The sequence below is a fragment of the Podarcis pityusensis genome, assembly GCF_964106645.2.
Source record: "Podarcis pityusensis genome assembly, chromosome: 1".
In the NCBI taxonomy this organism is placed as follows: Eukaryota; Metazoa; Chordata; class Lepidosauria; order Squamata; family Lacertidae; genus Podarcis; species Podarcis pityusensis.
In genome coordinates, this window is record NC_138028.1 from 44,344,668 (window position 1) to 44,371,545 (window position 26,878).

A 26,878-nucleotide genomic window follows, 5' to 3' on the forward strand; every position below is an offset into this window, starting at 1 on the left:
AGTACTAGGTGTTATAACTGCAAGAATATTGGTTTATGTTCTAAAACGTCACATTAGGTCATCTAGTTGGTGCCAGAGGCTTCACCACCACCACCAAATTTCTCTGTTCCTTATATCACTATATATTCCAGCTCAGACCTCCACTGCAAAAATATATTCAGAAATAGATGCCCCTCCCACAGTTTGTCCCATACAAAGTGACGTGGCATCCCCATATTTGCCCCTAAGGCTTAAGACACAGTTGAATATACAATCACAACTGTTAAAAAGCTTTTTCCATTCCTCGCTGCAGTGTTTCCATCTAATTGCTACGTGACCTTGCATCTGCCGACAGCATCGCCTGAGAAATTTAGAACCCGAACTATGAAGAACTCTGATAAACCAGTCTGGAATGAGACATTCTATTTTAGAATCCAAACTGAGATCAAGGTAAGGTAAGCTATTCAACATGCCACCACTTGTTTGGAAAACCTGCTGGGCAGATAAAGACATAAAACATTATTGCAATAAGATAAAATAAATGGCTTTTCCAAACAAGTCTGATTTAGGAACGTTCAGGAAAAATGAAATTGTTGCCTCTAATGCAGGGGTGCTTGTGTGACAAAAATGCCTGTGTGCAGGTAGTTTTGTGCTTAGCTTGTGCTTAGGGCCAAGCAAGGTACCGTAAATCACATTTCACATGCAGGGCTTAAAAGTACTATTATCATCGGCTGAGGGCAGGCCTGATAATTAATGGGATCCGAGCAGGAATGGTGGTCAAGTGGTGCCCATGTGCTCTACTTTACAGAGGACTATTTTGAAGGGGTCCTTTCTTTTAAGGAAGAAAAAGATAAAGGACACTAAGAAAAGGGAGCATTAGGGGCCTTGAAGTTGCAAACATCTGGGGAGCAGACTAAGTAGCCACACAGCTCACCTGCTCTCAAGTCTTTCACACTAGGGTAGCATGTACTGTTTTTTAAATTTAAATTATAGTAATTATATATAAATTTGCAACTATACATATGAATCACCACATGCAAAAATTATGGAAGTCAGTGTCCTCCTTTGCCTTTTTTTTTTTTGGTGGTATTATTATTATTTATTGAATTTATATACCACCCTATACCTGGAGGTCTCAGGGTGGTTCACAGAATAAAATCAAAATATAAAACCCCAAAGTAAATAATCAAAACAACAACAACAACCCAATACCCCCCACAAATCAACCAAAGGCCTGGTTAAAAAGGAACATTTTTGCCTGACGTCTAAAGGTGTATAATGAAGGTGCCGGGCAAATTTTCCTGGGGAGAGCATTCCACAGATGGGGAGCCACGGCAGAGAAGGCCCTTTCTTGTGTTGGACCTCTTGAGGAAAAGGCACATGAAGATGATCTCAGGGTCTTGGTAGGTTTATATGGAAAGAGGCTGTTCTTGAGGTATTGTGGTCCTGAGCCATTTAAGGCTTTATAGGTCAAAACCAGCACTTTGAATTGGGCCCAGAAACTAATCAGTAGCCAGTGCGATCGGACCAGGATCAGTGTAATATGCTCAAACTGTCTTGCTCCAGTGAGCAGCCTGGCCGCTGAATTCTGCACTAGCTGAAGTTTCCGAACCATCTTCAGAGGCAGCCCTACGTATAATACATTGCAGTAATCTAACCTTGAGGTTACCAGAGCATAGACAGCAGTAGTTAGGCTTTCCCTTCCAGATAGAGGCATAGCTGGGCCACCAGCTGAAGCTGATAGAAGGCACTCCGGGTCACTGAGGCCACCTGAGCCTCGAGCGACAGCAAAGGATCCAAAAGTACCCTCAAGCTACAAGCCTGCTCCTTCAGAGGAAGTGTAACCACATCAAGAGCAGGCAGTCTCCCACTCATCTGGTCTAGGGAACTAACAATGTCTCAGTCTTATCTATATTGAGTACATTTTGGACAATGCATAAGTGGCCACCCTAAATGGAGGAAGGGGGGATTAAACCGCCCCCCCCGGAAGTATTAGCTTTCCTGAAACAAAACTAAATCCGCCCTCCCTAGTCATTAGACACTTTGGTCTCAAGTGTCATAAGAATGCCCTCAGCTGGTATGTGCAAGTCATAATACATACCAACTTGTATTGAATCTACCAACAGAGCAGTTTACTTCAACCCTCATTTAATGGGAAGGTGGAGATTAGTTTTGTCATCATCAAAGATGCTAAATTCATAGCACTCTCCCACCAGCTAATCATGCTGGTCCCATAATTACTTTCAATTCATATGGAAGCTTTCCCACTAAAGCTAACCTCCAGGCTTGCCTATACCTGTAATCCAACCCTTTAAATCCTCCCAGAATCTGGTAACAGTTAGGTGTGGCAGCCTTTTGTACACATTCAGAGATTCTGCAGTGGATACGCTTCTTCTGTCTCTCAGAAGATCTGTTGCTCAGTGGTGGAGCATCTCCCTTTCATGCTCAGTGACCCAGGTTGAGTCTCCAGCATCGGCCCGTAGAACAAGGAAAGACTCCCTGGCTGGAACCCTGCTGAGCCGCTGCCAGTCAGTGTAGCTGGCGCAGGGATAGATGGCCCAGTGTTCTGATTCAATATAAGGTGGCTTCCTGTGTTCCTGTGAATCAGTAGATCTCCCCCTTTTTTTCTCCATGCAGCAGGATCCATCTTGCTTTGTGTGTGTGGAGCAGTTCTCCAACATATTCACCAGCCACTTTGCCTGCGGCAAAAGAATAGCTATGTCAGGTGATTCTGTGTTTGGCATTGCGTGGACAGGCGGAGTCCCCAGATCCCGAGCGGTCCCCCCGTCATGTGGAATAACGACTCAAGACAACGTGCTATGGGATTAAATTGGTCACAACTTTATTAAATTCAAATGTGGGTAGACCTTGGCTCAGGCATTGGGCGTTCTCCCTCCCCAGTCCCCAGCTGGGGACCTAGGGAGCATCAGGGTTATCCAGTGTTTGTGTGGGGGATGGGCCGGCTCTGGAGAACATATGTTCAAGCAGAGATAGCCGCCCCCGTTATGCTGCCGCCGCAGGGGAGAGCAATGACGACCTTTCGGCGTACGGTCAAAGCCTCCCTTCAGAAACCCCTTTAACGGGGAACCCTGGTATCGCTGCTGCAAAGAGGAAGATGGACAAAAGGATTCCGCCCAAGGCCTGATACCGCCAAAGTTGTGACGTTTTGCTACGGGAAAGGCGAAACCTGCCAATGCAGGGAAATTCCTTTCCGACCCTTTGACAGCGACCTTAACGTAGCAGCGCCCACATACCTGTGAAGAAAAGTTAACCTGCAAAACCTATGAAGAAAAGTTAACCTGCAAAATAATGCATTAATTGAGGGTGGGTAGGGTGGGAGAAGCTCTGGAGCCAAGTGAGGATTCCCAGGTAAGATCCTCCCTCTATTGTGTGGGCAGGTAATCCCTCCCCTACCTGGCCTGATCTCCTTGGCAACGCTTCCCCCAGGTGGGATTGGACAGCTGACTGGGGTAGGCAGAGACCTCCAGGTATCCCACCTGAGGGAAGGCGAAGCCAAGCCTATGCTGATGGAGCCGCTCCAGATCCAGGGGCTGCGCGCGTCCACGCAAAGGTCACCCCCCGTTTTATGCGGGGAGCGGTCATTCTGCAGAGTCAAGGCTTGTTATATGCTTATGGTACGTTGCGTTTTAGAGTGTCAGAATGGCACTGCTGCAGAAAATGAGACAAGGGGTAGAGTTTATACCTTTTAGTTGGAAGTGGATGGTTTGTGTGTGTGTGTGTGTGTGTGTGTGTGTGTGTGTGTGTGTGTTTGTGTTTGTGTGTGTGTGTGTGTCTGATATGCAATACAGGGGGGAAAGGTGCTCATGTTAGAGATATTGTTTTACCTTTGATGTTTAGCTTAGACCACGCATGCACATACCTTTCTAAAGCCAATATTGGTATTCCAGCAGTCCAAATTCAGTTTGGTGTATAGTGCAACTTCTGCTGCATGGGGCTTCCTTTTAAAAAGGGCTTGGAAACTTCACTTGCTGCTGCTGGTTTTGACTGCAGCCAGTTTTTCAGATTACAGTGGTACCTCGGGTTACAGACGCTTCAGGTTACAGACACTTCAGGTTATAGACTCCGCTAACCCAGAAATAGTACCTCAGGTTAAGAACTTTGCTTCAGGATGAGAACAGAAATCGCATAGCTGCGGCACAGCAGCAGCGGGAGGCCCCATTAGCTAAAGTGGTGCTTCAGGTTAAGAACAGTTTCAGGTTAAGAACGGACCTCCGGAACGAATTAAGTTATTAACCTGAGATATCACTGTAATGCTGTTCCAGTAGCTCCCTGTCTGTGTCCAAGACCAAATCAAAGCCCTGATTACTTATGCTTTTTGAAGTCTTATATTGTTTGGGGCCAGGAATTCACCACCTCCTGTGATGCTACCTGATCTCTCAGGCCTTTGATGCAGGCAGGCTCTTCTCAGGGTTCCACAACCAGCAGAGTCTGATTGGTGAGCATATGAAATAGCTCATTAATCTAGTGCTTTCCAGGTATTTTTGACCCCAACTTCTTTCAGCCCCAGCAAGCACAGCCATATAATGTTCAAGCTGATGGGAGTTGTAGTCCAAAACATTTGGAGAGTACCAGGTTTGGCTTTCCTGCTGAGACTGTGCAGCTCTCTAGCATGGGGAATGAATTTTCTGACTTCCCTAATGGCGTTTAGATTTCCAATGAAAACTGGTGTTCTGTATATCTTTGGCATTAATGATGATTGAATTTCTCCCTCCTTTTTAATGCTGGTTCTGTTCTTATTGTTATATCTACACTTGTATTTCTTACCGAATTCAGATTATTATTATTTTAATTTTTGTTTTTTAAACAACATACTAGCTGCCTTAGTGGTCCCTAAATATGTAAATATATGACATACATAAGTACTTTCAGATGTTGCTTGATGTATGGATGTTGGGGGGCAGGGTCACTATGTGTGATTTGGGATGGAAGGGTGCATCCATTTTGGTTTTCTCAGTTTGGAAAAATGATAATCTTAAATTCAGTTTACCACATTTTGCAGCAATTTGCAAACTTTCTTTAAAAAAAATGCTCATGAAAATTCACCAGCATTTTAGTGCCAATTTCTTCCATTAAACACAGCTATATATGCTGCTTTTACTAATGTACATATTTTTTGCATGCAATTTCCTCTAATATAATGCATTCTTGTCAGTTATCTTCACCAGATATTCATTTTCATGCACACTTCCCCCTAATATATGCATTTTTGCAAACATTGGTTGGTTGGCAAACTGTTTGGTAAAATTCAGGTGAGTGCAAATTTCAAAGGATAGTTGTGTTTGGGTTTGAATATTGTTTTGAAATGTGCTAATTTGGTAGATTCTGTTTTAAAGGACACCTGAACTGAATTTCTACTCTATCCCTATACAATTCTAACCTTCCTTCTCTTCTGTTCCTAGAATATATTACAGCTGGAGGTCTGTAGTGCCAATCTAACCGACAAAGATGATGTACTTTTTGTGATCTTTTTTGATTTGGAAAAAGTCCGGCCTGGCACAACAGCTCTTGAGCTATTTTCCTTAAAACCAGAGGTGAGGACAGAAAGCTAATGTATTGTCTACACATTTACGAAACTAACTAACTAACTAACTAACTAACATGCAGAGAACTGAAAAACCATGGAATAGCTAGCAAGCAGAGCAGACAGGTGAGGATGTCTTGGGTGTCCCATGGCCCACTCCCAGGTCTTGGCTGACTGCTTGAGAATCACTTCCTTAGAGAATTACTTAACTGGGTTTTGTCCAAGTAAAAATGGAAGTGAATTTGGAGGTTCTTTCTCAGGCAGTTGCAGAAATGTTGAGGGAACCCAAAAGACTTTAGGTAACACTAGCAATAATAAATAATATGATGTGGATGTTCTTTTCCCTTGCTTCAGAACAGCTGTGCAGAGCTACTAATTTCACTAGGGAGTGACACCTCATCCCTTTCATCTGCCCTGTTTCCCCAGTCTAAATTCTTCCCCCACCTCCAATGCCTGGATTCCAGGTGTGCTTAGTTAGATTTTGCCAGATTGAAGGGTTTGGGAGTGCAGTGGCAAGTGTCCATTATGTCCTTAATGACTGAAATTACTACACTGAGTAGATAAATGAGCATTAGTAATTGGTTTTTGTGTTATCAGAAAGAAGATTGTCCTCATGCTTATGAATCTCTGGAAGTGGAATTCAAGTTGGCAGAAACGTAAGTGGTTTGTTAGATGCAAGAAAAGGATTCTAAAAATAGTATATTTTTGGAAATTCCTACTTTTCTTTTGTTATCTAGTGTGTTTCTGCTAATCTCGTGGTTTTAATATGTCTCCACCACTATTCCTTCTTTCTGTTTTGTCTACATTTGAATCTTAATATTCTGGTTTTGTTTATGCTGCCATATTTGGGTAGTAGTTCTATATTATATTGAGAATAATGAACTACCTTTCTTTCTTTATCATTCATGACAATACATCAAAAATAGGAAAGGTACATCCTTGCATTTTTGTGTAATTGGTCACATATAGTGTCAAGATACCACCTCTGATGAACCAATATTCTCCTTTGCTATAGCAGCATCTTTAACCAATATGGCCTTTTCAGTACTCCACCTGATTTGTGGAATGCCTCTCCCCATTGCTCTTTTTATGTATTGCATTAAATCGACTACTTTGAATTTGCCCCATAAAAAAATAGAATGCAAGTTACTAAATAAATAGCAATTCTCCCCAACTTCTCCATATTATAGTACAAGAGCACTTTGTGATTTGCCTGACTATTTCATTTCTGGTTTGTAGGGTTGGATTCCAGCAGCTATGTGGTCAGACTTCCATGTACAGTGGTACCTCAGTTTTCGAATGTCTCCGTTGACGAACATTTCGGTTTTTGAATGCCATAAACCCAGAAGTAAATGCTTTGGTTTTCAAACACGCCTTGGAAGTTGAACATGCCACACAGCTTCTGCTGAGTGCAAGATCCTGAGGCCTAGCTGTTGGCTATTGAGTTTTTGGTTTTCAGATTATGTTCGAAAATGGAGGTACCGCTGTATTAAGTACCTTGAAAACTACAGTGGTGCCTCGCAAGACGAAATTAATTTGTTCCGCGAGTTTTTTCGTCTAGCGAATTTTTCGTCTTGCGAAGCACGGTTTCCCATAGGAATGCATTGAAATTCAATTAATGCGTTCCTATGGTCAAAAAAAGTCCAATCAAAGCCAAATTTGGTACAACAATAGTTTATTAACTACTCTTTAAAGTCACACATACTTTAAAGAGCATATCAAAAATTGAAGGAACAATAAATTAAGTTTCTAAACATGACAGGAAAAACATTTAAAAATCAAAAAAGGGTACATTACATTTTCTAAGACTCTGGGGGACCACTCGAAGAAGATTCCTCTTCCACTCTTTGCTTCTTGCTGAGGAACCTGTCCATGGTCTGCTGCTTCATCCGCCTTTTCAGCAGCTCCCTGAGAGGCAACATGACCGTCGTATCAAAAGTGTTCTCTTGGTCATGTGCCACGTGCTTGTTCGGGTGGTGCCGCTCTGCAAAAGCCTGCACCTCCTTCCACTTCTGGCAAATGTCCCTCAGTTCTTTGGAGGACGGCCGTTCCTCAGTTGCTTCCTCGTCTTCCAGCGAGGCCTGCTCCTGCGCAACCTCTGACTGCAGTTCAACCAGCTCCTGGGTGGTCAGCTCGTGGTCGTGTTCCTCCACCAGCTCGCAGACGTCCTCCTCTGTGACCTCCAGGCCCATGGTCCTCCCCAAGGCAACAATGTCCTGCACCACTGTTGACTCTGGTGCATCAGAGTCACTTGGTGCCACACAGTCCGGCCACAGGCTGCGCCAAGCGCAATTCAAATTTCTCTGGCTGATCCCGTTCCAGGCCGTGGTGATCATCTTCAAGCAGGTGACGATGTCGAAGTGGTCCTTCCAGAATTCCCGCAGGGTGATGGTGGTGCAATCAGTCACCTCGAAGCATCGCCTGAAAAGCTCCTTGGTGTAGAGTTTTTTGAAATTGGCGATGACCTGCTGATCCATCGGCTGGAGCAGTGGCGTAGTGTTAGGCGGCAGGAACATGATGTTGATGAAGCTGAACTCCTCCAACAAGTCCACCTCAAGGCCTTTAGGATGAGCAGGAGCATTGTCCATCAGAAGCAAAGCCTTCAGCGGCAGGTCGTTGTCCAGCAGGTACTGTTTGACAGCAGGGCCAAAAGCAAGATTGACCCAGTCCACAAACAGCACACGTGTGACCCAAGCCTTGCTGTTGGATCGCCACATGACACTCAGCCGCTCCTTGTCGCCCTTGTGTTTCTTGAAGGCCCGTGGGTTCTCCGAGTGGTACACCAGCAGGGGCTTGATCTTCAGGTCACCGCTTGCGTTGGCACAGAAGAGCAGGGTCAGACGGTCCTTCATGGGCTTGTGGCCAGGCAACTTGGCCTCCTCCTGTGTGAGGAAAGTCCTTTTGGGCATCCTCTTCCAAAACAGCCCGGTCTCGTCGCAGTTGAAGACCTGCTGTGGAACGTAGCCCTCTGTCTTCACAGCCTCCAGGAACTCCAAGGCAAAGTCTTCAGCCACAGGAACATCAGAACTGGCAGCCTCTCCATGCCTGACCACGCTGTGGATTCCAGATCTTGCCTTGAACCGGTCAAACCAGCCTCTGCTTGCCTTGAAGACTTCTGGCTCGCCTGAGGTTCCTGGCTGTTCCCGGATGAGGTCTGCGTGCAAGGCCTTGGCATTCTCACAAATGACGGCCTCAGTCACTGTGTCCCCTGCACGCTGCTTCTCTTCTAACCAGATGAGCAGCAACTTCTCGACCTCCTCCAGAACAGCTGGGCGGTTCTTCACGATCCTGGTGACTCCCTTGGCTGCATCAGTCGCAAGGATCTTCTCCCTCATCTTCAGGATGGTCCCGATGGTCGATGGGTTCCTGCCGTACTCCCTGGCGAGGTCCATCACACGCATTCCACTGTTGTGCTTCCAGATGATCTCCTTCTTCACTTCCAGCGTCACCTTCTCCTTCTTCCTCTCGCCGGCCTCCGCAGCAGCAGCAGTCTTCTTGGGTCCCATGGCAGCACAGCTCTTACCTTCGTAAACTCAGAAAAAGAAAACAAAAAACCAGCAATTCAAACCCAGAACCAAGTCCTTGAATTCCAAACACCCAACCCAAAATCCAAACCCCCCCAAAAAAGTTTAACTTACGAAATGGCTGCAAATCACCAAAGTCTTCAAAATCCTCAAATGGCTGCAAAAGAAGTTTTGGGAAAGCTTTAAAAATCACCAAAGTCTTCAAAAACCTCAACTGTTCCCCCAGCCCCTCCCCAACTGTTGCAAACCCCTCCTCAACTGTTCCCCCATCCACCCAGCACACAGAAATTCAAAACCCAGAAATTTTTTCAAAAAAAACCAACATGGCCCAATGGTCACAGAAAACCATAAAAATTCAAAAAAAACCCCACACAAGCTCCCAGATTCTTGCAAACCCCTCCCCAGCTGTTCCCCCAGCCACCCAGCACACAGAAATTCAAAACCCAGAAAATTTTTCAAAAAACAACAACATTGCCCAATGGTCACAGAAAACCATAAAAATTCAAAAAAACAACAACAACAAAAAAAACAACCCACACAAGCTCCCAGATTCTTGCAAACCTCTCCCCAACACCAAGTCCTTGAATTCTAAACACCCCAACCCAAAATCCAAAAACCCCCCAAAAAGTTTTAAAAGTTTAACTTACCAAACAGCTGCAAAAGAAGTTTTGGAAAAGCTTCAAAAATTCAGCAAACTCTTGAAAAAGCTCAAAAAGGCCACCACACCACGTGCAATGTGTTGCTCCTCGAAGTCAAGTCGCAACTGCACTTCTTCCAGCAATGCACCCTGGGTTTTAACGGTTTTACGAAAAAGGAAACAAACTTGCAAGACATTTTCGTCTTGCGAAGCAAGCCCATAGGGAAATTCGTCTTGCGAAGCAACTCGAAAACGAAAAAACCTTTCGTCTTGCGAGTTTTTCGTCTTGCGAGGCATTCGTCTTGCGGGGCACCACTGTATTGCTCTTTGTCAGTCATTTCCAAAATGTTACTTTATTAAATATCAACGACTTTACCAGGCTTGGATTTAATCACCCTTTCCCCTCCTCTCTATCTTCCAGTTCAGGACCTCTCGAGCAACTGATTTCCAATGGTGTTTTAGTGGTAAGATTTCTTTGTATTGAAAGTTATCTTGATTCATATTTATTTATTCCATCTTGTTGGAGATGCTAACTCTTTAGGAAAGATGACACTCTTAGTAATATCTAATTCCTTCAGGATTATGCAAGCAATTGAGAGTACATCTTTCCATAATAGTAAGCTGATCTCTGATTTTAAAATATTTATATGGCTTTTATTGTGTGGTTTTATGTAGAACTGTTGTAAACTGCTCTGATACTTTTTATAAGTATTTTTAGCAGTATATAAATATTTTTATTAAAGGGATGGGTGGATGAATAAATGAAGTCATATTCAGGGTAGACACACTGAAGGCTCCTCCAGGTGACCTTTTTACTGAGCATTCATTGCGATTTCCTTGCACAAGGCTTACAGAAAGATTAGACTATGCCTGGTCATTATTGAGCTCTTGTTTTGATTTGTTTATGTGGAGATTAAATGATAAAGAGCATTTGTCCTTATTTGCTGCATAGTGTTCATATGTCAAGAGGGATGCGGGTGGCACTGCGGGTTAAACCATAGAGCCTAGGACTTGCCGATCAGAAGGTCGGTGGTTCGAATCCCCGTGACGGGGTGAGCTCCCGTTGCTCGGTCCCTGCTCCTGCCAACCTAGCAGTTCGAAAGCATGTCAAAGTGCAAGTAGATAAATAGGTACTGCTCCGGTGGGAAGGTAAACGGCGTTTCCATGCACTGCTCTGGTTCGCCAGAAACAGCTTAGTCATGCTGGCCACATGACCCGGAAGCTGTACACCAGCTCCCTCGGCCAATAAAGCGAGATGAGCACCGCAACCCCAGAGTCAGCCACGACTGGACCTAATGGTCAGGGGTCCCTTTACCTTTACCCTTACGTTCATATGTCTCCCTGTTAATCATTTCCCCCCTGTCACTTTCCTAACCACAAAAAGCATTTTCTTTTAAAATAAAAAAGTGGATTTGTCATGCTAGGGCAATAGAGTGCTTCAGCATACATTTCCAGCGTGTGTTGGAACCCCTCCTGGAAAATACTGAAAGTCTAGGGGGGGACAAGCAGTGGACATAAATTACTTGTCCATTGATTTCAGTGGATCTTTTCTGAATATGACAAACACTGAATATCACCTTTTGGGATTCTATGAAGTGCTAGCAAATAGAGAGAGAGAGAAATTAGAGAATGGCAAGAATGGTGCAATTAAATAACTGGCAATCATATTACTTAAACAAATTGCTTGGATGAAATAAACAGATGGCTTTGATTGTGGAAATACTTTGTATTTTCCTCCAAGCATTCAGGCATCAACATTATTACTTTGTGCCCTTGTTTTCATAGGCTCGTGAACTTTCCATCTTGGAAGTAAAGGTGAAGAAAGAAGAGAATGAGAAGCTTTTGAAAGGTTGGCCTCTCTCTCTTAGGCACGTAGCCAGCTAGTGTTTTACCACTAATATATGTTATTAAATATATATTGTTTACTAGGGCTGCAACATTTAATTGACTGTATTATTTTTTTACTGATGTTGAGATTGTAATTTTAAGTGATGTAAACTGTAAGTTTATTTAGAAGATAAATACGGCAGAAGGCAGATGCTATCTTAGAAGAGTAGTAGCTATAAATATTCAACTACTTTAAAGTATTTCTAAGTACTTATATTAAAAAATAATAAACCTGCTGCCTAATTGGCGACTGTCTAATGACTGTTGCCTTTTAGTCAGTTAAATAGCTTCTTAATCCATTAATCACACTGAAGGGAATTCCTCTTCTAAGACTGCAGCTGTGACTCATTAAATTTGCCATATGTATGCTTTTCTCTTCAAAATTATTGTTTTAGAGAAATAATTTTCTCTAAAGAGAAATAGCAAAAACCACACAAAAACCACCCCTAACTAGGTCAAGTTTAGAGATGCAATGAATTGTCTCCTCAATATCCTCCTCTATCTGCAAATTTTGATGTTGAATGCTTGCCTCATATTTTCTGAAGGTTCAGATATCTGCATAAAAGGTGGAGCTAAAATATGGGTTTCTAAACTCATGTTTCTTGAGGGGGAGGATTTGTAAGAGAGAACTGACAAGAGGTGGATGCTTAGTAAGCAATTATTTCCAGAGGGGTAGCCATATTAGTATCTTACAAAAGAAAAAAGAGAGAGATTATGATACCCTAAAAACCAACAAATGCATTATGGCATCATAAATTGTATATAATACAATAGGATGATAAATGTATCAAGATTTTCACTTCTCCAAATTTTGCAGTGTGGTTCTCTACCCATTTAATATGTAAAGAAATGTATATGCGGGGGTGTAGTGTGAATAAAAATGCATATATTCCTGGGAATAACATACAAAATGCATTTTATTAGGGAAAATTGCTCTTTAGAAATGTGTATATTAGGCAAAATTGCACAAAAACACATATATATTAGGAGAAATTTGCACTACTTCATAGCTGATTTGAAATGCTAACAAATCTGAAGTGCTAAAGTTGTGAGGTAAAAGTGAGATTTTAAATTTAATATTCAGATCATGAGTGGTGACTGTTACATTTTTGGTGGATTTTGAATATTTGCTTGAATTTTAACCCAGGCCAATTTAATTTTCTTAATAGGCAAAGTATGAAGTTTAGCAGACCAAAATAAAATAAAATAAAGATAACCCGTTATTTGTGGATGTTAGTCATATTGAGTATGTATAGTTTATGTATAATGTATCTGGAATATAGCAAGGCTTTTGACGTAGCCTCACTAAGCTTAGATGAAAGTTTCATACAAATATGCAGTTAGCTGCTCTCACACATGCAAAGGAACAGTAAAATATACATAGAGAGAGAGAGCGCTGCAGATCAGGATTGTATAGAACTATGCTAAACAGAGTTTAACTGGTTAATTAAAAACTGTCTGTGAACAAAAATGTGTAACTTATGATTAAAGTATTAATTTTTTTAGCCAAGAAAAATGTTGTGCTTACCATGCGAGAGTCTTATGAAGGGACACAGAAGACGTCCGAAGATGTAGATTCCTTCTGCTTTCATTGCATAAAGAGCTGGGGGCCAGTGCTGAAAGCCAACATTCAGGTAAAAGCCACTGTCCTTTATCCTGTACCCACAGGTAGTATTAGAAAAGTACAAGGAGGACTCAGCAAATACAGGAGCATATGCCTGAGGCTAAAGAATCCTGAAATGTTGTGCAGTGGTACCTCCGGTTATGAACTTAATCCATTCCAGAGGTCTGTTTGTAACCGGAAACCGCTCGTAACATGAGGCACGCTTTCGCTAACGGCACCCCACCCCTCACTGCTGCCACGTCACCCGTATGCGACTTCCGCTCGCATCCCAGGGCAAAGTTCGCAACAAGGGGCATCTACTTCCGGGTTAGCGGAGCGCATAACCCGAAGGATTTGTAAGGAGGGTGGTATGTAACGAGGTTCTACTGTACTGAAAATAAATATTTCTGCCAGCACAAGAATTTCTACTCGTGCAATGGAACATTCCCTCCCTCTCCTCCCCGCCATGTGCCCCCTAAATCTGTTTTGGGCGTTCCCCCAACCCTCTGGAGCAGATTTTAGGTGTGTGTGTCATGCTTGGGGGATAGGAGATGGGGGGGGGGAGTTCCATTGCCCTAGTAATTATTCTTGTGCTGGTGGTACAGTTGGATACTATCCATAGTTCCTGAAAATCCAAAATGTATTGATGTTGAGATCTCCAGTTATTCTACTTGTTGCATGTCTAACTAGCAAACCTGTCCTAATTAGCACAGTAGCCAAAGAATGATAAAGTGCTCTGCCTTGATCTAGTAATTCAACCCATTATGAAAGTCAAATAGGATAGTTAAATCAAATAAATACATTTGTAATAGTTGTGTGCTATATTGAAAAGCACTTCATCATGATCCAGCAATGGTCTTATTTTTGACTTTGTCAAAACCATTGTTGAGGATATGTTAGTGAACAATAAGAGGACAGTATGAAGGGAAATCCGGGACAATGCCTCTGGTTCAAAGAGATGGCTGCTCAGCTCTCTTTAGGCTGGATGCTAACCCTAAGGTGGTCCCTGCATTAACACATAGCTTCCCTTCACTCATTCTAAGGCCCATTTTATGGCTGAGAGGCAGGTTAAACATAACATGACATGAAATCAGTGACTGCTTCTTAACTGCGACCTTCATTTTTCAATGTAGTTTCTACGTCTTGTACCTTTGGGTAAAAACTATACAGTATGTTTTCCTTTCTTCCCCAGAGTATTTCATGTGAGGAGAAGAACGATTCAGGCCACGCTTTAATTCTGCCTTTGAAATTGCTTCCAGTGGGACAACAAGTCAAAGTAACTCTACCTGTGCTAGAGGCAAGTGTTGCTTCTGTTTTATAAGAGCTCTTCGAAACAACCTTTCTATTCCTTTTTCAATGTGTTTCCACATCACTTTCCAAACTGCAAGAAGACATCTTCATTTTTTTAAAAAGGGTGATATGTTGCAGTAGGGTGACACTCTCATTTAGACAAGGGCAGGGCAAATGTCAGAGTGGTTGTAGCTACTTTTGCTCATTTAGAATTAAACAATAAGCTGCCTTTGAGAACATGCTGAGCCTAGGAGTTTGTTTTCAGTACCAGACGTGGGTGGAACCAGGGGTGGCTTAGCTGAACGCTTTCCATCCCTGTTTTCTGGCAGGTGGCAGCATGTCTATCTCCCTTTAGATTAGGTGTCAGTAACCTTTTTCAGCCATGGGCCGGTCCACCGTCCCTCAGACCATGTGGGGGGCCGGACTATATTTTGGAAAAAAATATGAATGAATTCCTATGCCTCACAAATAACCCAGAGATGCATTTTAAATAAAAGCACACATTCTACTCATGTAAAAGCACCAGGCAGGCCCCACAAATAATCCAGAGATGCATTTTAATTAAAAGAACACATTCTACTCATGTAAAAACACGCTGATTCCCAGACCGTCCACGGGCCGGATTGAGAAGGCGATTGGGCCACATCTGGCCTCCAGGCCTTAGGTTGCCTACCCCTGCTCTAGATAGAGAGTAGCATAATGGAAGCTTTATTCTGGCTTCTAGACATGACTGATGAGAAGAATTACTCCTAGTAGGAAGAAGGGACTAAGGAGACTCAACTTCCTGAATGGTAGGCAGAGCAGTGTATTTTGGCCTGCGCTTTTCTATGCATCAGTCTGATGACAGTATTGATATAGAAGAGTTAAGTTACAAAAATGAAGTAAGAAACAAAAAAGATTCCACATTCCAGTGTTTTGACTCTTTGAAGACAGCCCTAGCATGTGAGTTTATTGGCTTCACATTCCTGCCAAAACAATCTCAAGAAAGACCAGCAATGCAGAAAATCATTTTCTGTGGTTGGTATTGGACTTCAAGAATAGGAAAAAAGGGCTGCTACAAAAGTTTGCATTCCCCGCCCCACCCCCAAGGAAGTCGCTGCCATGTAGTTTCAAGAAAACACAGAATCCAGAGCAAAGAAGAATCTGTCCATTTCAGTTTCTCATTTTTCCAAACTTAAATTCAGTTCTCCACATTCCTGTAGCATGAAAATTTATCAGCTACGTAGAGCAATTTTCTCTTTTAAGAAACACAATTTTGTATGTCATTTTGACATATGCACACTTTTTTGCAAGCATATCTCTTTACTGATATTTGTATGCTACATTTGCAAATGTGTGCATACTTTCCCCTAAAACATGCATTATTTTGTATTGGTTCTTGTATTGGTCTGGGAAGTGTAAACTAGGTAGTTTCTCATTAAAATGCGAACAAACTTTGATTTCTCTCCCATCTTTAATTGTTTTTATAATTGCTTTCATAAACAGACATAGGGCAATTGCAGCTCCTTAGCACAGATAGCTGCAGTGATTCATTTGTGATTCATTTTTTATTTAATTTTGCAATTACAGGATCAGATTTAAGGTGCTGCTTTTGACCTTTAAAGCCCTTCACGGCCTAGGACCCTCGTACCTACGGGACCGCCTCTCCCGGTATGCCCCACGGAGAGCCTCAAGGTCCATAAATAGCAACACCCTAGTGGTCCCGGGCCCTAAGGAAGTTAGATTAGCCTCAACCAGAGCCAGGGCCTTCTCAGCACTGGCTCCGGCCTGGTGGAACGCTCTGCCTCATGAGACCAGGGCCCTGCAGGATCTGATTTCTTTCCGCAGGGCCTGTAAGACAGAGTTGTTCCTCCTGGCCTTTGGCTTGGAGCCAATTTGATTCCCTCCCTCTTTCTTTTTTCTTTTCCTTCTCCTCCTGCGATGAGGCTACATTTTAATATTTTAATGTTTCAATATTTTAATGTTGTATTTTTAATTTTGTTTTTAAGTTGTAATCATTTAACTTGTTTTTATTATTGCTTGTAAGCCGCTCTGAGCCCGGCCTTGGCTGGGGAGGGCGGGGTATAAATAAAAATTATTATTATTATTATTATTATCTGTTATCATGCATGATCAGGGCTTTTCCATTTTATTTGTCAGGTTGTGTTCTTTTCCTACATATATTGTTTCATTTCAGGGTGGAGCTTTGGAGTTGTACCTCAAGGTAATTGACTGGTAAGATACTTGCTTTTTCTCCAAAGTGCTCTGTCCTGGCTACCTTGAGGACATGAGGAAGGGACGGGAGGCAGTTTGCTTCTTTAATAAGCAGGTGTCTCTACAATTGTAGAACTGCTGTGGTTCAGCTAATGGCATGTCATGCCATGTCATGTGAACTTGCTTGGGTTGATGTGGCATTTCTTAATTGCACTGCATCATTTGAGTGTGATGTGCATTTGCATCTTCCCAGTTGTTCCTTGTATTAAAGCCGATTCCTTGCATTTGCATGCTGAATATCTCTCCCATCTTGCCACAAAACGATATTTGCTCAGGAGCACCAATATTTCTGATTTTTATTTTAAAAACTAAACAGAGGTAAAGCTCTTAAAAGAAATAGAAAGCACTACTTCTTTGCTGTTGCCATTTTTAAAATGGAGTATGTCCCACTGGAGTCCTTGTAGGGAATCTTCCCTCTGCCCCCCCTTCCCTCTGCTAATGCTGCCCCTGCTTCCTTGAGGGTGGCTGGTCTGCTTCCCAAGAAGTCCTCCTCTGTGTAATGATGTATGTGGTTGTATTTTAGTTTACATTATGGTGGTGTTTGGGTGAATTTGCTCAAGAAGATAAAAATAAACAAAGCCCCACTTTTGTACCTCACAGTTAATTGCTTTATTATAAAGTTCATAAGACTTGCTTCTCCCCACACTATATGTAGCTTTCTTTGTTGAAACAGGGAGAAGTGCAGACCTGTGTCTGTACTAGTAGACAACGGTTGTTAATACATCTGGTTTAGTACAGACATAAAGATTGAACATGTTACAATGAGTGCACATGGGGCTGAGTGGGTGAGTGGGATCACATCTGCTGGCCTCATTTCTGTCTGGGTTTCCAATGTAACTTATAGAGCACAGCTGGATTTTATATTTTATATTTTTTAAAAATGGGGCGTCAACCATTATATACTCCCTTCTTCCCGGACAGCAGCCCTACAAAGCACCTAATAGAACTTCATTTGAATGTCCGTGAATTCCTCTCCTATCTTCCCTTCAGTGACTAAGCACAGACTTCATCAGCCAACCTTCTCCTCCCTCCTCCCTCCTCCCTCCCTCCCTCCTCCTCTTGCCCACTGCCATTTTGTTTACCAAAAAGCCCAATTGTCAGAGCTGCTTCCAGATCCTAGCTCACAGAGGATCACGCTAGCCAGCGATCATTAAATAAAAGTCTTTATTGAGTTACAGTTTCCATTCTCAAGCTGCTGCGTGCAACTCTACGTCTCATGGTTAGATCGGCGAAGCCCCATCTGAGTCTCCGCCCTTTGTACACCAACTTAATATCCTAGCCTTGCTCCACCTTTTCCGCCTGACTGTTCTTCTCTCCCCGATGGAGGTGTGGCCACTCCTGACTCGTGCCCTCCCCCCTGTTGTGAGCTGCCAGCGCTTGATCCCTGGCGCCCTTCCTCTTCCCTGCTCTCTGGCGGTGACGCTGGTCCTGATTTCCAACTGCTCCCCTCTGAGTCCCCTCTGGCTCTATCTTCCTGGGGTGTCCCCCTAGGCTCCCCCCTTGCCCTGGCCACTGGTGCTCCTTTCTGTGAATCTTCTGATTCACTGGAAAGACTCGGAGATCTCGGGTCGTCGTCATCACTCATCTTTTCTTCTGCCTCCTCTCCCTCGCTCTCTGTTTCCTCCCTTGCCCTTGCCTCTGCTCCTGAACCCCTGACATCCATCCCCCCCTCGAAGCCCCCTCTTCCCCCCTCCCCTCCTTCCGGTGCGGGATCTGGGTGCTGCCGTGTCAGGGGGACGAATGTCGGATACAGTTCGCTTCCCGTGGCGGGCCGCCATCCGGAGTCTTCCGGTTCTTCCTCCCTGCTCTCGTTGACGACGGTCACCTCCGCTTCCATCTCTGTGCCGCCGTGCTCGAAACCCGGGTCGTCCCCGAAAACGTCCATGTCCGTCTCTCCTTCGTTGCCTTCAGGAGACGTTGCTCGTCCTGGACCCTCCAGCCACCTTCTGCGGAACTGCTCCTCTGGTCGATCATCCCACCAATACGAGGGTTCTGAAGCAGATCCCGAGGGTGACCCCTCTGGGGAACGGGCGTCTCGTGTCGGTTCCTCGTCCGAGTCGAACCCCCGGAACGTGCTGGCTGAAAGCGTGGGCGTGAAAAGCCAGTCGTCGAAAAAGTCTGCTGGCATTGGCCTATGTGGGAAGAGGGCATGAAACTCTTCTTTGAGCAGAGGTTCGTCTAAAGCGTAGCCCGGCACCCAGCTGTTGGCACTGGCCGGGGTGCCCTCCTTGGCGAGAAGGTATTCTACCCCCTCTTCCCCCCATCTGGAGTCCAAAATCTCCGTGACTTCGTTGATGCGCTCCTCCTGTGCCACTCCCCCTTGCCCGGTTCTCTCTCGGAGCGGACCCGGTGCCGTTCCTGGTTCCTGAAACCTGTGAGGTGCCTTGTAGGGAGTGAGCACCGATCTGTGGAACACCGGATGCATTCTGGAACCCTCCGGAAGAGCCAGCCTGAAAGCCACCGGGTTGACCTGTTCGTCGACTTGGTAGGGCCCCAGTTGTTTATGCCCTAGTTTCTTCTTCGCCAACGACCTGGCCGGCACTGCGTGGGCTGCTAACCAGACCCAGTCTCCCACATGGATCTCTTCGCCAACCCTTCTGTGTTTGTCCGCTTGTACCTTGTATGCGTGTTTAGCCAGCTCCAGGTGCCGCCGCAGCTGATCGTGGACCTCCTGCAACTCCGACGCGAACGCATCTGCTGTCTGCGGCTCCCCCTCCCCCATTCTTTCCAGTCCCGGGAAGGTTCTAGGGTGCCTCCCGTTGTTGGCGAAGAACGGCGTGACCCCCGTGGACACGTGCTTCGTGTTGTTGTAGGCGAACTCGGCGAGAGGCAGGTAATCCACCCACGTCGCAGGCTGCTGATTCGCATAACATCTCAGGTACTGCTGCATGATGGCATTGACCCGCTCCGCTTGCCCGTTGGTCTGCGGGTGTCTAGCCGACGCCAGGTTGATCTTGACGTTCAGGAAGCCCATCAGCCTCTGCCAGAAGTTCGAGATGAACTGTCGCCCTCGGTCGGACAGAATAGACCGCGGCAGACCGTGAACCTTGAACACGTGGTCTATGAACAGTTTGGCGGTTTGTTCCGCCGTGGCCACCTTCGCACACGGAATGAAATGTGCCATCTTGGAGAACAAATCCACCACCACCAGCACAGCCGTCTTGCCCCTCGAGCTGGGCAGATCCGTGACAAAGTCCAGGGCCACTCTCTCCCATGGCTCGAACGGAGTTTGCAGCGGTTCCAGCAGTCCGGCCGGCGGTCTGTGCACTGGTTTGGACCTCTGGCAGGTGTCACACCTCGCCACGTAGTCCGCGACTTCCCCTCTCATTCCGGGCCACCAGAAGTCTCTGGCTACTAATTCCACCGTCTTCTCCTTGCCAAAGTGCCCGGCAGTGGGCGCGTCGTGCAGCTGCTGCAGTACCTTGGCGCGAAGTTCGTCTCCCGGCACGTAGACGGCCCCTTTACGGATGAGCAAACCATCTCGCAGCTGGAACTCGTCGGTCGCTGCCGTGCCCCTGTGCACCTCTGCCATCTTTGCTTGCGCGAAGGAGTCATCCTGCAACGCTCGTCGCACCGCATCCAGGTCAACTGTTGCCGCCGCGCACGCCCACACTGTCGGTGCGAAGATGTGCATGGCGGCCGCTGGCGTTGCCTCCTCCAGATACTGTGGCTTACGGGAGAGAGCATCCGCCATGATGTTGGTGTCCCCCGGGACATACTCTATTCGGAAGTCGAAATTCGCAAAGAACTCAGCCCAACGTATCTGCCTCTGGTTCAGGAACTGTGCCGTGCGCCAGTGCTCTAGATTCTTGTGGTCCGTGCAGACCTGCACCGTGTGCTTGGCGCCGATCAGGAAGTGCCTCCACGCTTTGAACGCTGCATGAATGGCCAGCAACTCCCTGTCCCAGATGGTGTAGTTCTGTTCGGACTTGCTGAGCTTCCTTGAGTAAAACGCTCCCGGCCTCCAAACCCCCTGCGGGTCTTTCTGCAGCAGGACTGCTCCCACGGCTCTGTCCGAAGCGTCTGTCTCCACCCTCATCGGCCTGCTGGGGTTGACATGAAGCAGCTGCTCTTCCGACGCGAAGAGACGCTTGAGTGCCTGAAAGGACTGCTCCGCCTGCTCTGTCCAGATGAACTTCTTTTTCTTGGAGCTGAGCGTGTCCGTGATGGCCGCTGTCTGCATCGCAAAGCCTTTGATAAACTTGCGATAGAAGTTCGCGAAGCCGACAAACCGTTGGACCTCCTTCCGGTTGCGTGGGCTTTTCCAATCCAACACTGCTCGGACCTTGGCGCTGTCCATGGCGAGCCCTTTATCAGACAACTTGTAGCCCAGGAAATCCACCTCGGTCACGTCGAATTGGCACTTCTCCAGCTTGGCGTAAAGCCTATGTTGCTGTAGCCTGCTCAGCACTTCCTTGACGTGTCTGTCATGCTCCTGCTGCGATTCCGAAAAGATCAGGATGTCATCCAAGAAACAGACGCACGTCTTGTAGAGGAGCCCCGCCAACACGTGATGCATGAAAGCTTGAAAAACGTGGGAGCCATTTTGCAATCCAAAAGGCATAACTCTATATTCGTAGGTGCCCAGGGGCGTGAACATGGCTGTCTTCCACTCATCTCCCTCCCGCATGCGAATGAGGTTGTATGCCCCTCGCAGGTCCAACTTGGTGAACACTCTGCCCTTCCGTACCTTTGCGAGGAGGTCGTCGATTCGGGGCATGGGGAAGTCCGATGGCTTGGTCACACTGTTCAAGATGCGAAAGTCCACTACAAGTCTTTTTTGGGGCGTGTCCCGCTTCTTAACAAAGAATACCGGACTGCCCCCCGCTGCCTTGGACTCTCGGATGAAACCGCGCTCCAAATTATGATCTATGAACTCTTTGAGTTCCTGCAGTTCGTCCTCAGACATGGAATACAGCTTCCCTTTGGGTAGCGCCGCCCCCGGCAGCAGGTCAATTTTGCAGTCATATGGTCTGTGGGGGGGTAGCCTGTCTGCCTCTTTCTCGCAGAAAACCTCCAAAAATTCTGCGTACTTGTGGGGGACCGCTTGCAGCGTGCCTAGCTGCAGCTGTGACTCCTCTTCCCCTCCTTCCTGCCTGGGCACGATGCAGTGTTCAGCGCAAAAGGAAGAGCCGAAGGTCAGCCGCCTCTGGTACCAAGCCAGCGTCGGGCTGTGCTTGTCCAGCCAACTCATGCCCAATACAATGGGCGTGTCCGATAGTTGAGTGACATTGAAGCTGATGATTTCCCTGTGATTCCCAAGTCGCATCACCATTGGTGGCGTCTGCTTCACCACTTGCCCCCCTAGCAGCTCCCTGCCATCCACCGTGACAACCTGCAGGGGCAGCGTGGCAGGCAGCAACTGTATAGCGTGCCGGTCGACAAAGTCCTGCCCTATAAAGTCCGCATTGCTTCCGGAGTCAATGGTGATTGGCACGTCCATGGTGATTCCATTGGGCAGCTGGAGCGACGCGGTGAGCTTCACTACCGGTTTGGGCGGGAGGGGGTCCATGGGCTGTAAAATCTCTGGGGACTGCTTCACTGACACGTCTGGTTGGGCCCCAGTGCCTCTTCCTCCAACCAGACTCCTTCGTTTCCCTGCTGTGGTTGTCCTTGCTGCGTTGCTGCAGTTACCATTGCTGAGGCTGCAGTGTGCTTGTGGAGCCTCTGGGGACACTCTTTCGCCATATGCTGTGGATCATCGCAGATGTAACACTTCCTGTTCCCTCTAGGAGGCTTCGCTTTCACTGCTGCCGGTGCTAGGGCTCTGGCTGCTGACTGAGCCCTTGCACCTCCAACCTCCATAGGTTCCGCTCCTCCTCCTGGCGGAGGCGTGGATTGCGCACGCGCTGCTTCTCTGGGAAGGAAGGAGGAGCCCCTGGCTGGTTCGCGCCCTCCACGCCCTTCGTCCCTGCTCCACGGACGTCCTTCCAGCCGCACCCCCACCGCCAGCGCCCTCTGAACGATCTCCTGCGTGGTCCGGGGTCTCTCCCCCCTCGCAATTTCATCTTTAACCGAGCCGTGCAATCCCTCCCAAAACAGGTCTCTTACAGGAGCCGAATCTCTGTCCCATTCCAGGGCACTGACCAAAGCGAAAAAGCGGGCATGGTACTGCCTTACGCTGGCCCTCCCTTGCTTCAGTCCATGTACCTCCTGCCGAGCAAGATCCACGTCAATGCTTGATAAAAAGCACCCATCCATCGCTTTAATAAAGGCATCCGCATTTTGGAGCGCTGGATCATTATCTCTCCACAAATTGCGCAGCCATGCTTTAGCATCTCCATGCAAATGGGACATGATGAATCCCACCTTCTCTTGCTCATCTCTAAAGTCTTTGTTCAGCAGTTGCAGTGCACACATTACATCTGCTCTAAAGTTGGGGTACTGTTGCAAATTCCCATCGAAGTGAGAGACCAGACCGCCTGTTCGTCTCCCCAACCCAATCCCCTCCGGTTTGGGTGTCAGTTGCCCTTGCTTCGTAAGCACTTCCAACCTGACCTGGAGATCCCTGTAGGCGGCAGCTGCGTCCTCCTCTCTCTTCCTGGATGCAAGAGCCTCGGCATTCAGTCGTGTCACTGCTTCTCTGAGTTCCACTATCTGCTGTTCGGCCGTCATGTTGTCTGCCGTTCGTGAGCTCGCTAGTAGGCACCCGCTTTCTCTCCTCTCCTCGAGGACGTAGATGCCCACAATCTTGAGATGGGGCTTACTGTCAGAGCTGCTTCCAGATCCTAGCTCACAGAGGATCACGCTAGCCAGCGATCATTAAATAAAAGTCTTTATTGAGTTACAGTTTCCATTCTCAAGCTGCTGCGTGCAACTCTACGTCTCATGGTTAGATCGGCGAAGCCCCATCTGAGTCTCCGCCCTTTGTACACCAACTTAATATCCTAGCCTTGCTCCACCTTTTCCGCCTGACTGTTCTTCTCTCCCCGATGGAGGTGTGGCCACTCCTGACTCGTGCCCTCCCCCCTGTTGTGAGCTGCCAGCGCTTGATCCCTGGCGCCCTTCCTCTTCCCTGCTCTCTGGCGGTGACGCTGGTCCTGATTTCCAACTGCTCCCCTCTGAGTCCCCTCTGGCTCTATCTTCCTGGGGTGTCCCCCTAGGCTCCCCCCTTGCCCTGGCCACTGGTGCTCCTTTCTGTGAATCTTCTGATTCACTGGAAAGACTCGGAGATCTCGGGTCGTCGTCATCACTCATCTTTTCTTCTGCCTCCTCTCCCTCGCTCTCTGTTTCCTCCCTTGCCCTTGCCTCTGCTCCTGAACCCCTGACACCAATGAAGAGTTCTGGAGGACCTGAAAGCTTGCACAGTATTTTGTAACAAACATGTATTGTTGACTCACTAAAAGTATTCCCCTAATTTGGACTTTGGAATTATATTTAAAATTATGTATATCTATGTAATGTTCTGCCCGATTTATCAGTTCATCTTTTTTTTAAACGAATTAAACACTTCAGCCCTACAAATAATATGTGAAAAGTAGGTGGAGTTCCCATTTAAAAGTTATATTTATACCTGATGTGTGAAAAGAGGAGGCCACCAAGGCAACACAGCAATTCCATATAAATAATAACATGCCTTGAATGGGAGTCTTGTTTTTCTGGTTCAGAATTTGACTGATGAGTCTTAGTTGTTGATGGAAGCTTGTGTAATTGCAGCTACTGTAAAAATGACCTGTCATCTGCTCCACAGTGACATGGCTCTGTAACTCTGTTCCAGTCCACAGAATCTTGATGTGCGTTTGGGATATGAGCTTTGTGCTGATGAGCAGGACTTCCTTCGCAAAAGGAAGAAGATCGTTGCTGGTGCCTTGAATAAGCTTGTTAATATGCGACGAGGACTGTTTGAGGACGAGGTGCGTCTTAGCATCCCATGATCTGTTTGGAAGTTATCTGGTGACTCACATGTTTGAAATTGTTGTTTGCGTGGATTTGTATTTGACATAGGACTACCTGTGAAGTGTGAAGGTTCATGTACTGTAAGGGAGGTCCTGAAAACTCCAATTCTGATGTCACTCAAACTTCTTGTCTTGTGTGAATTCCCGTTAACTGTCTGCAACTTAAATAAATCCAGAAATTCAGTGGGGGCCCTGTTCCATAACCTCTGCACTCGTATAGGATAGCACAGTTTTGCACATGCAAAGTGAGAGCCAAAATGAGAGATTTGAGACTGAATCCCACCTTAGCCGTGACCAGCCTTGTTCTTGGCCAATGTTCCACATTCCATCCTCTATAAAGTCAGGATTTGCCTCACAGGACAAATGAGATTAAGAGAGCAGGACATTCTGTAATTTATTCTAGGGATCAAACAAAATAACCTTTAATTCACAGATCACTACCATACTGTATTTCATTGTTTTCCAACCAGTATTTTGTTCTGTATGGATGCTGGAAAGCCAAGATTTTGAAATTCTTATCTAATTATTGGTCACATTAAGCAGAGTCTTATAATGCAATCGTTCGGGTTTCTGAGGTCATCACTTATATTTTTGGTGATGCCATTGCTTATATATTTTTAACAGGTCCCCGTGATAGCTGTTATGGCAACAGGAGGCGGAGTCAGAGCCATGTCAGGATTCTATGGTCATCTCCTAGCACTCCAGAAACTCAACCTTTTGGATTGCATTTCATATATCACCACTGCTTCTGGGTCAACATGGTAAGGAGTTAGGAAAGTATGTCACATTTAATTAGAATCCCAGCTGTACTGGGCACAATCCATTTAACATTCTACATTCTGAAGGTCAGTGGAACAAATATACACCTCAGTGGGATTTCCCATGACTAGTGTATTTTGGTTCACACTCCAATAAAATTTTGCGATGTGGGCCAATAGATACAAAATTAAGGAACCTGAATTTCGATTCTCCTTCAGCCATAGTGGCACCTACAGCTGAGGGAGAGCCGGTGGGCGAACCGTTTCGGGAGCGGGAAGCCTGCATGTGCCAAAGCCACAGCATCTCTCACAGACGTTGAGTTCCGCACAGCATTTTGTCACCCCCCTCGGAGGTGACACCCGGGGCGGACCACACCCACCGCACCCACCTTGCTACACCTCTGGGGTAAGGTGAAGTGACCCTTTGCTGGACTTCATCAGCCTCTGCCACTATGGAAGTCCCCATGGCACCCAGGGGCGTAGGAAGTTCCTGTTAGTGCCAGTGCCCTGAAATGAAGACATTTTGAGGCCACAGAAAAATCCCTGTCAGGAGGGACAAAGCTGGGGTATACTGTATTTGGTCCGAATGTAGGCAGCACCTGAATATAAGCCGCACCTTTAAAATTGGAGCGGGGGGAATAAAAAAATAAAAAAATACCTGAATATAAGCCAGTCCATTCCTTGCTGCTCCTGGCTGCATACTGGGGGGGGGGGGAGCCGTGCAACGTTGCCAGCAGCCTTTCCCCTCTCTCCTTTCCCGGCCTTGGGGGGAGAGGATGCGCGGGGCAGGCGGCGCTTTGCCACGCTCCTGGCGCTGTTTGCCCCGCGCTCCTGGCTGCATACCGTAAGGTCGTTAATATAAGCCACACTTTAACTTTTCACAGTCGGAATTTGGGGGCAAAGTGAGGCCAATACGGTAAATAAAATCATCATCATCATCATCCTTGTTCTGTAAATGCTGTTTTTTCTCCTCCCTTTCTTAGGACTATGACAGACTTGTACAGAAATACTGATTGGTCACATGAAAATTTGGAAGAAGCTATCAAAGTAGTTAAACGCAGCATGTTGAAGAGCAAAATAGATATTATTTCTATCGATCGATTGAAGTATTATCACAAGGAGCTGGTTGAGAGGGTTAAAAGGGGGCACCTTCGATCTTTTACAGCTCTCTGGGCCCTTGTTCAAGAAGCTTTCTTACATGATAAAGTATGTATATTAAATGTTTTGTTATTCCTAAACTAGGGGCTCTGATGGATCTCTGTAGTCACAAGGGCTTACCTGTTGACAAATCCCTGCGCATGGAGGCAGTTTTTTTCCCAGTTAAAGAAAACCATGAAAGACTCTCACACAGCTTTAGGTTACACTGTTTGCAAGAGCCATCTTTTCCCCTTTGACAATATTTTAGGTTTTGCAAGTGCTATTAACTTTGCACACCACAGAGCACTCCCTGAGTAGTGGTTTGAGCACTTTAATAATTTTTACCCAAGTATAAAATGTTCAGATATGGGAC

General features: G+C 46.1%; 2 protein-coding genes across 3 annotated transcripts in view; one reads left to right on the forward strand and one right to left on the reverse strand.

Annotated features, from left to right (window-relative positions):
* Positions 1-26,878, forward strand: part of LOC308472139 (cytosolic phospholipase A2 beta-like) — a 49,530-nt gene that overhangs the window by 12,266 nt on the left and 10,386 nt on the right. For both annotated transcript variants that reach the window (XM_080996660.1, XM_080996661.1), the window contains exons 3-13: positions 293-429; positions 5,400-5,531; positions 6,119-6,177; positions 10,104-10,146; positions 11,468-11,531; positions 13,076-13,203; positions 14,365-14,469; positions 16,639-16,676; positions 24,433-24,568; positions 25,235-25,371; positions 26,352-26,574. In XM_080996660.1, coding sequence (XP_080852786.1) covers positions 293-429; positions 5,400-5,531; positions 6,119-6,177; positions 10,104-10,146; positions 11,468-11,531; positions 13,076-13,203; positions 14,365-14,469; positions 16,639-16,676; positions 24,433-24,568; positions 25,235-25,371; positions 26,352-26,574 — 1,202 coding nt within the window. The remainder of the gene's footprint in view (positions 1-292; positions 430-5,399; positions 5,532-6,118; positions 6,178-10,103; positions 10,147-11,467; positions 11,532-13,075; positions 13,204-14,364; positions 14,470-16,638; positions 16,677-24,432; positions 24,569-25,234; positions 25,372-26,351; positions 26,575-26,878) is intronic.
* On the reverse strand, positions 7,324-9,333 carry LOC308463173 (tigger transposable element-derived protein 1-like; the record flags this gene model as incomplete). The annotated part of the gene is made up of 2 exons (XM_080981346.1): positions 9,160-9,333; positions 7,324-9,053 (listed from the first exon to the last, which is right to left on the reverse strand). The coding sequence occupies exon 2, from the start codon at positions 9,025-9,027 to the stop codon at positions 7,324-7,326; it is 1,704 nt and encodes a 567-aa protein (XP_080837472.1). The 5' UTR covers positions 9,028-9,053; positions 9,160-9,333.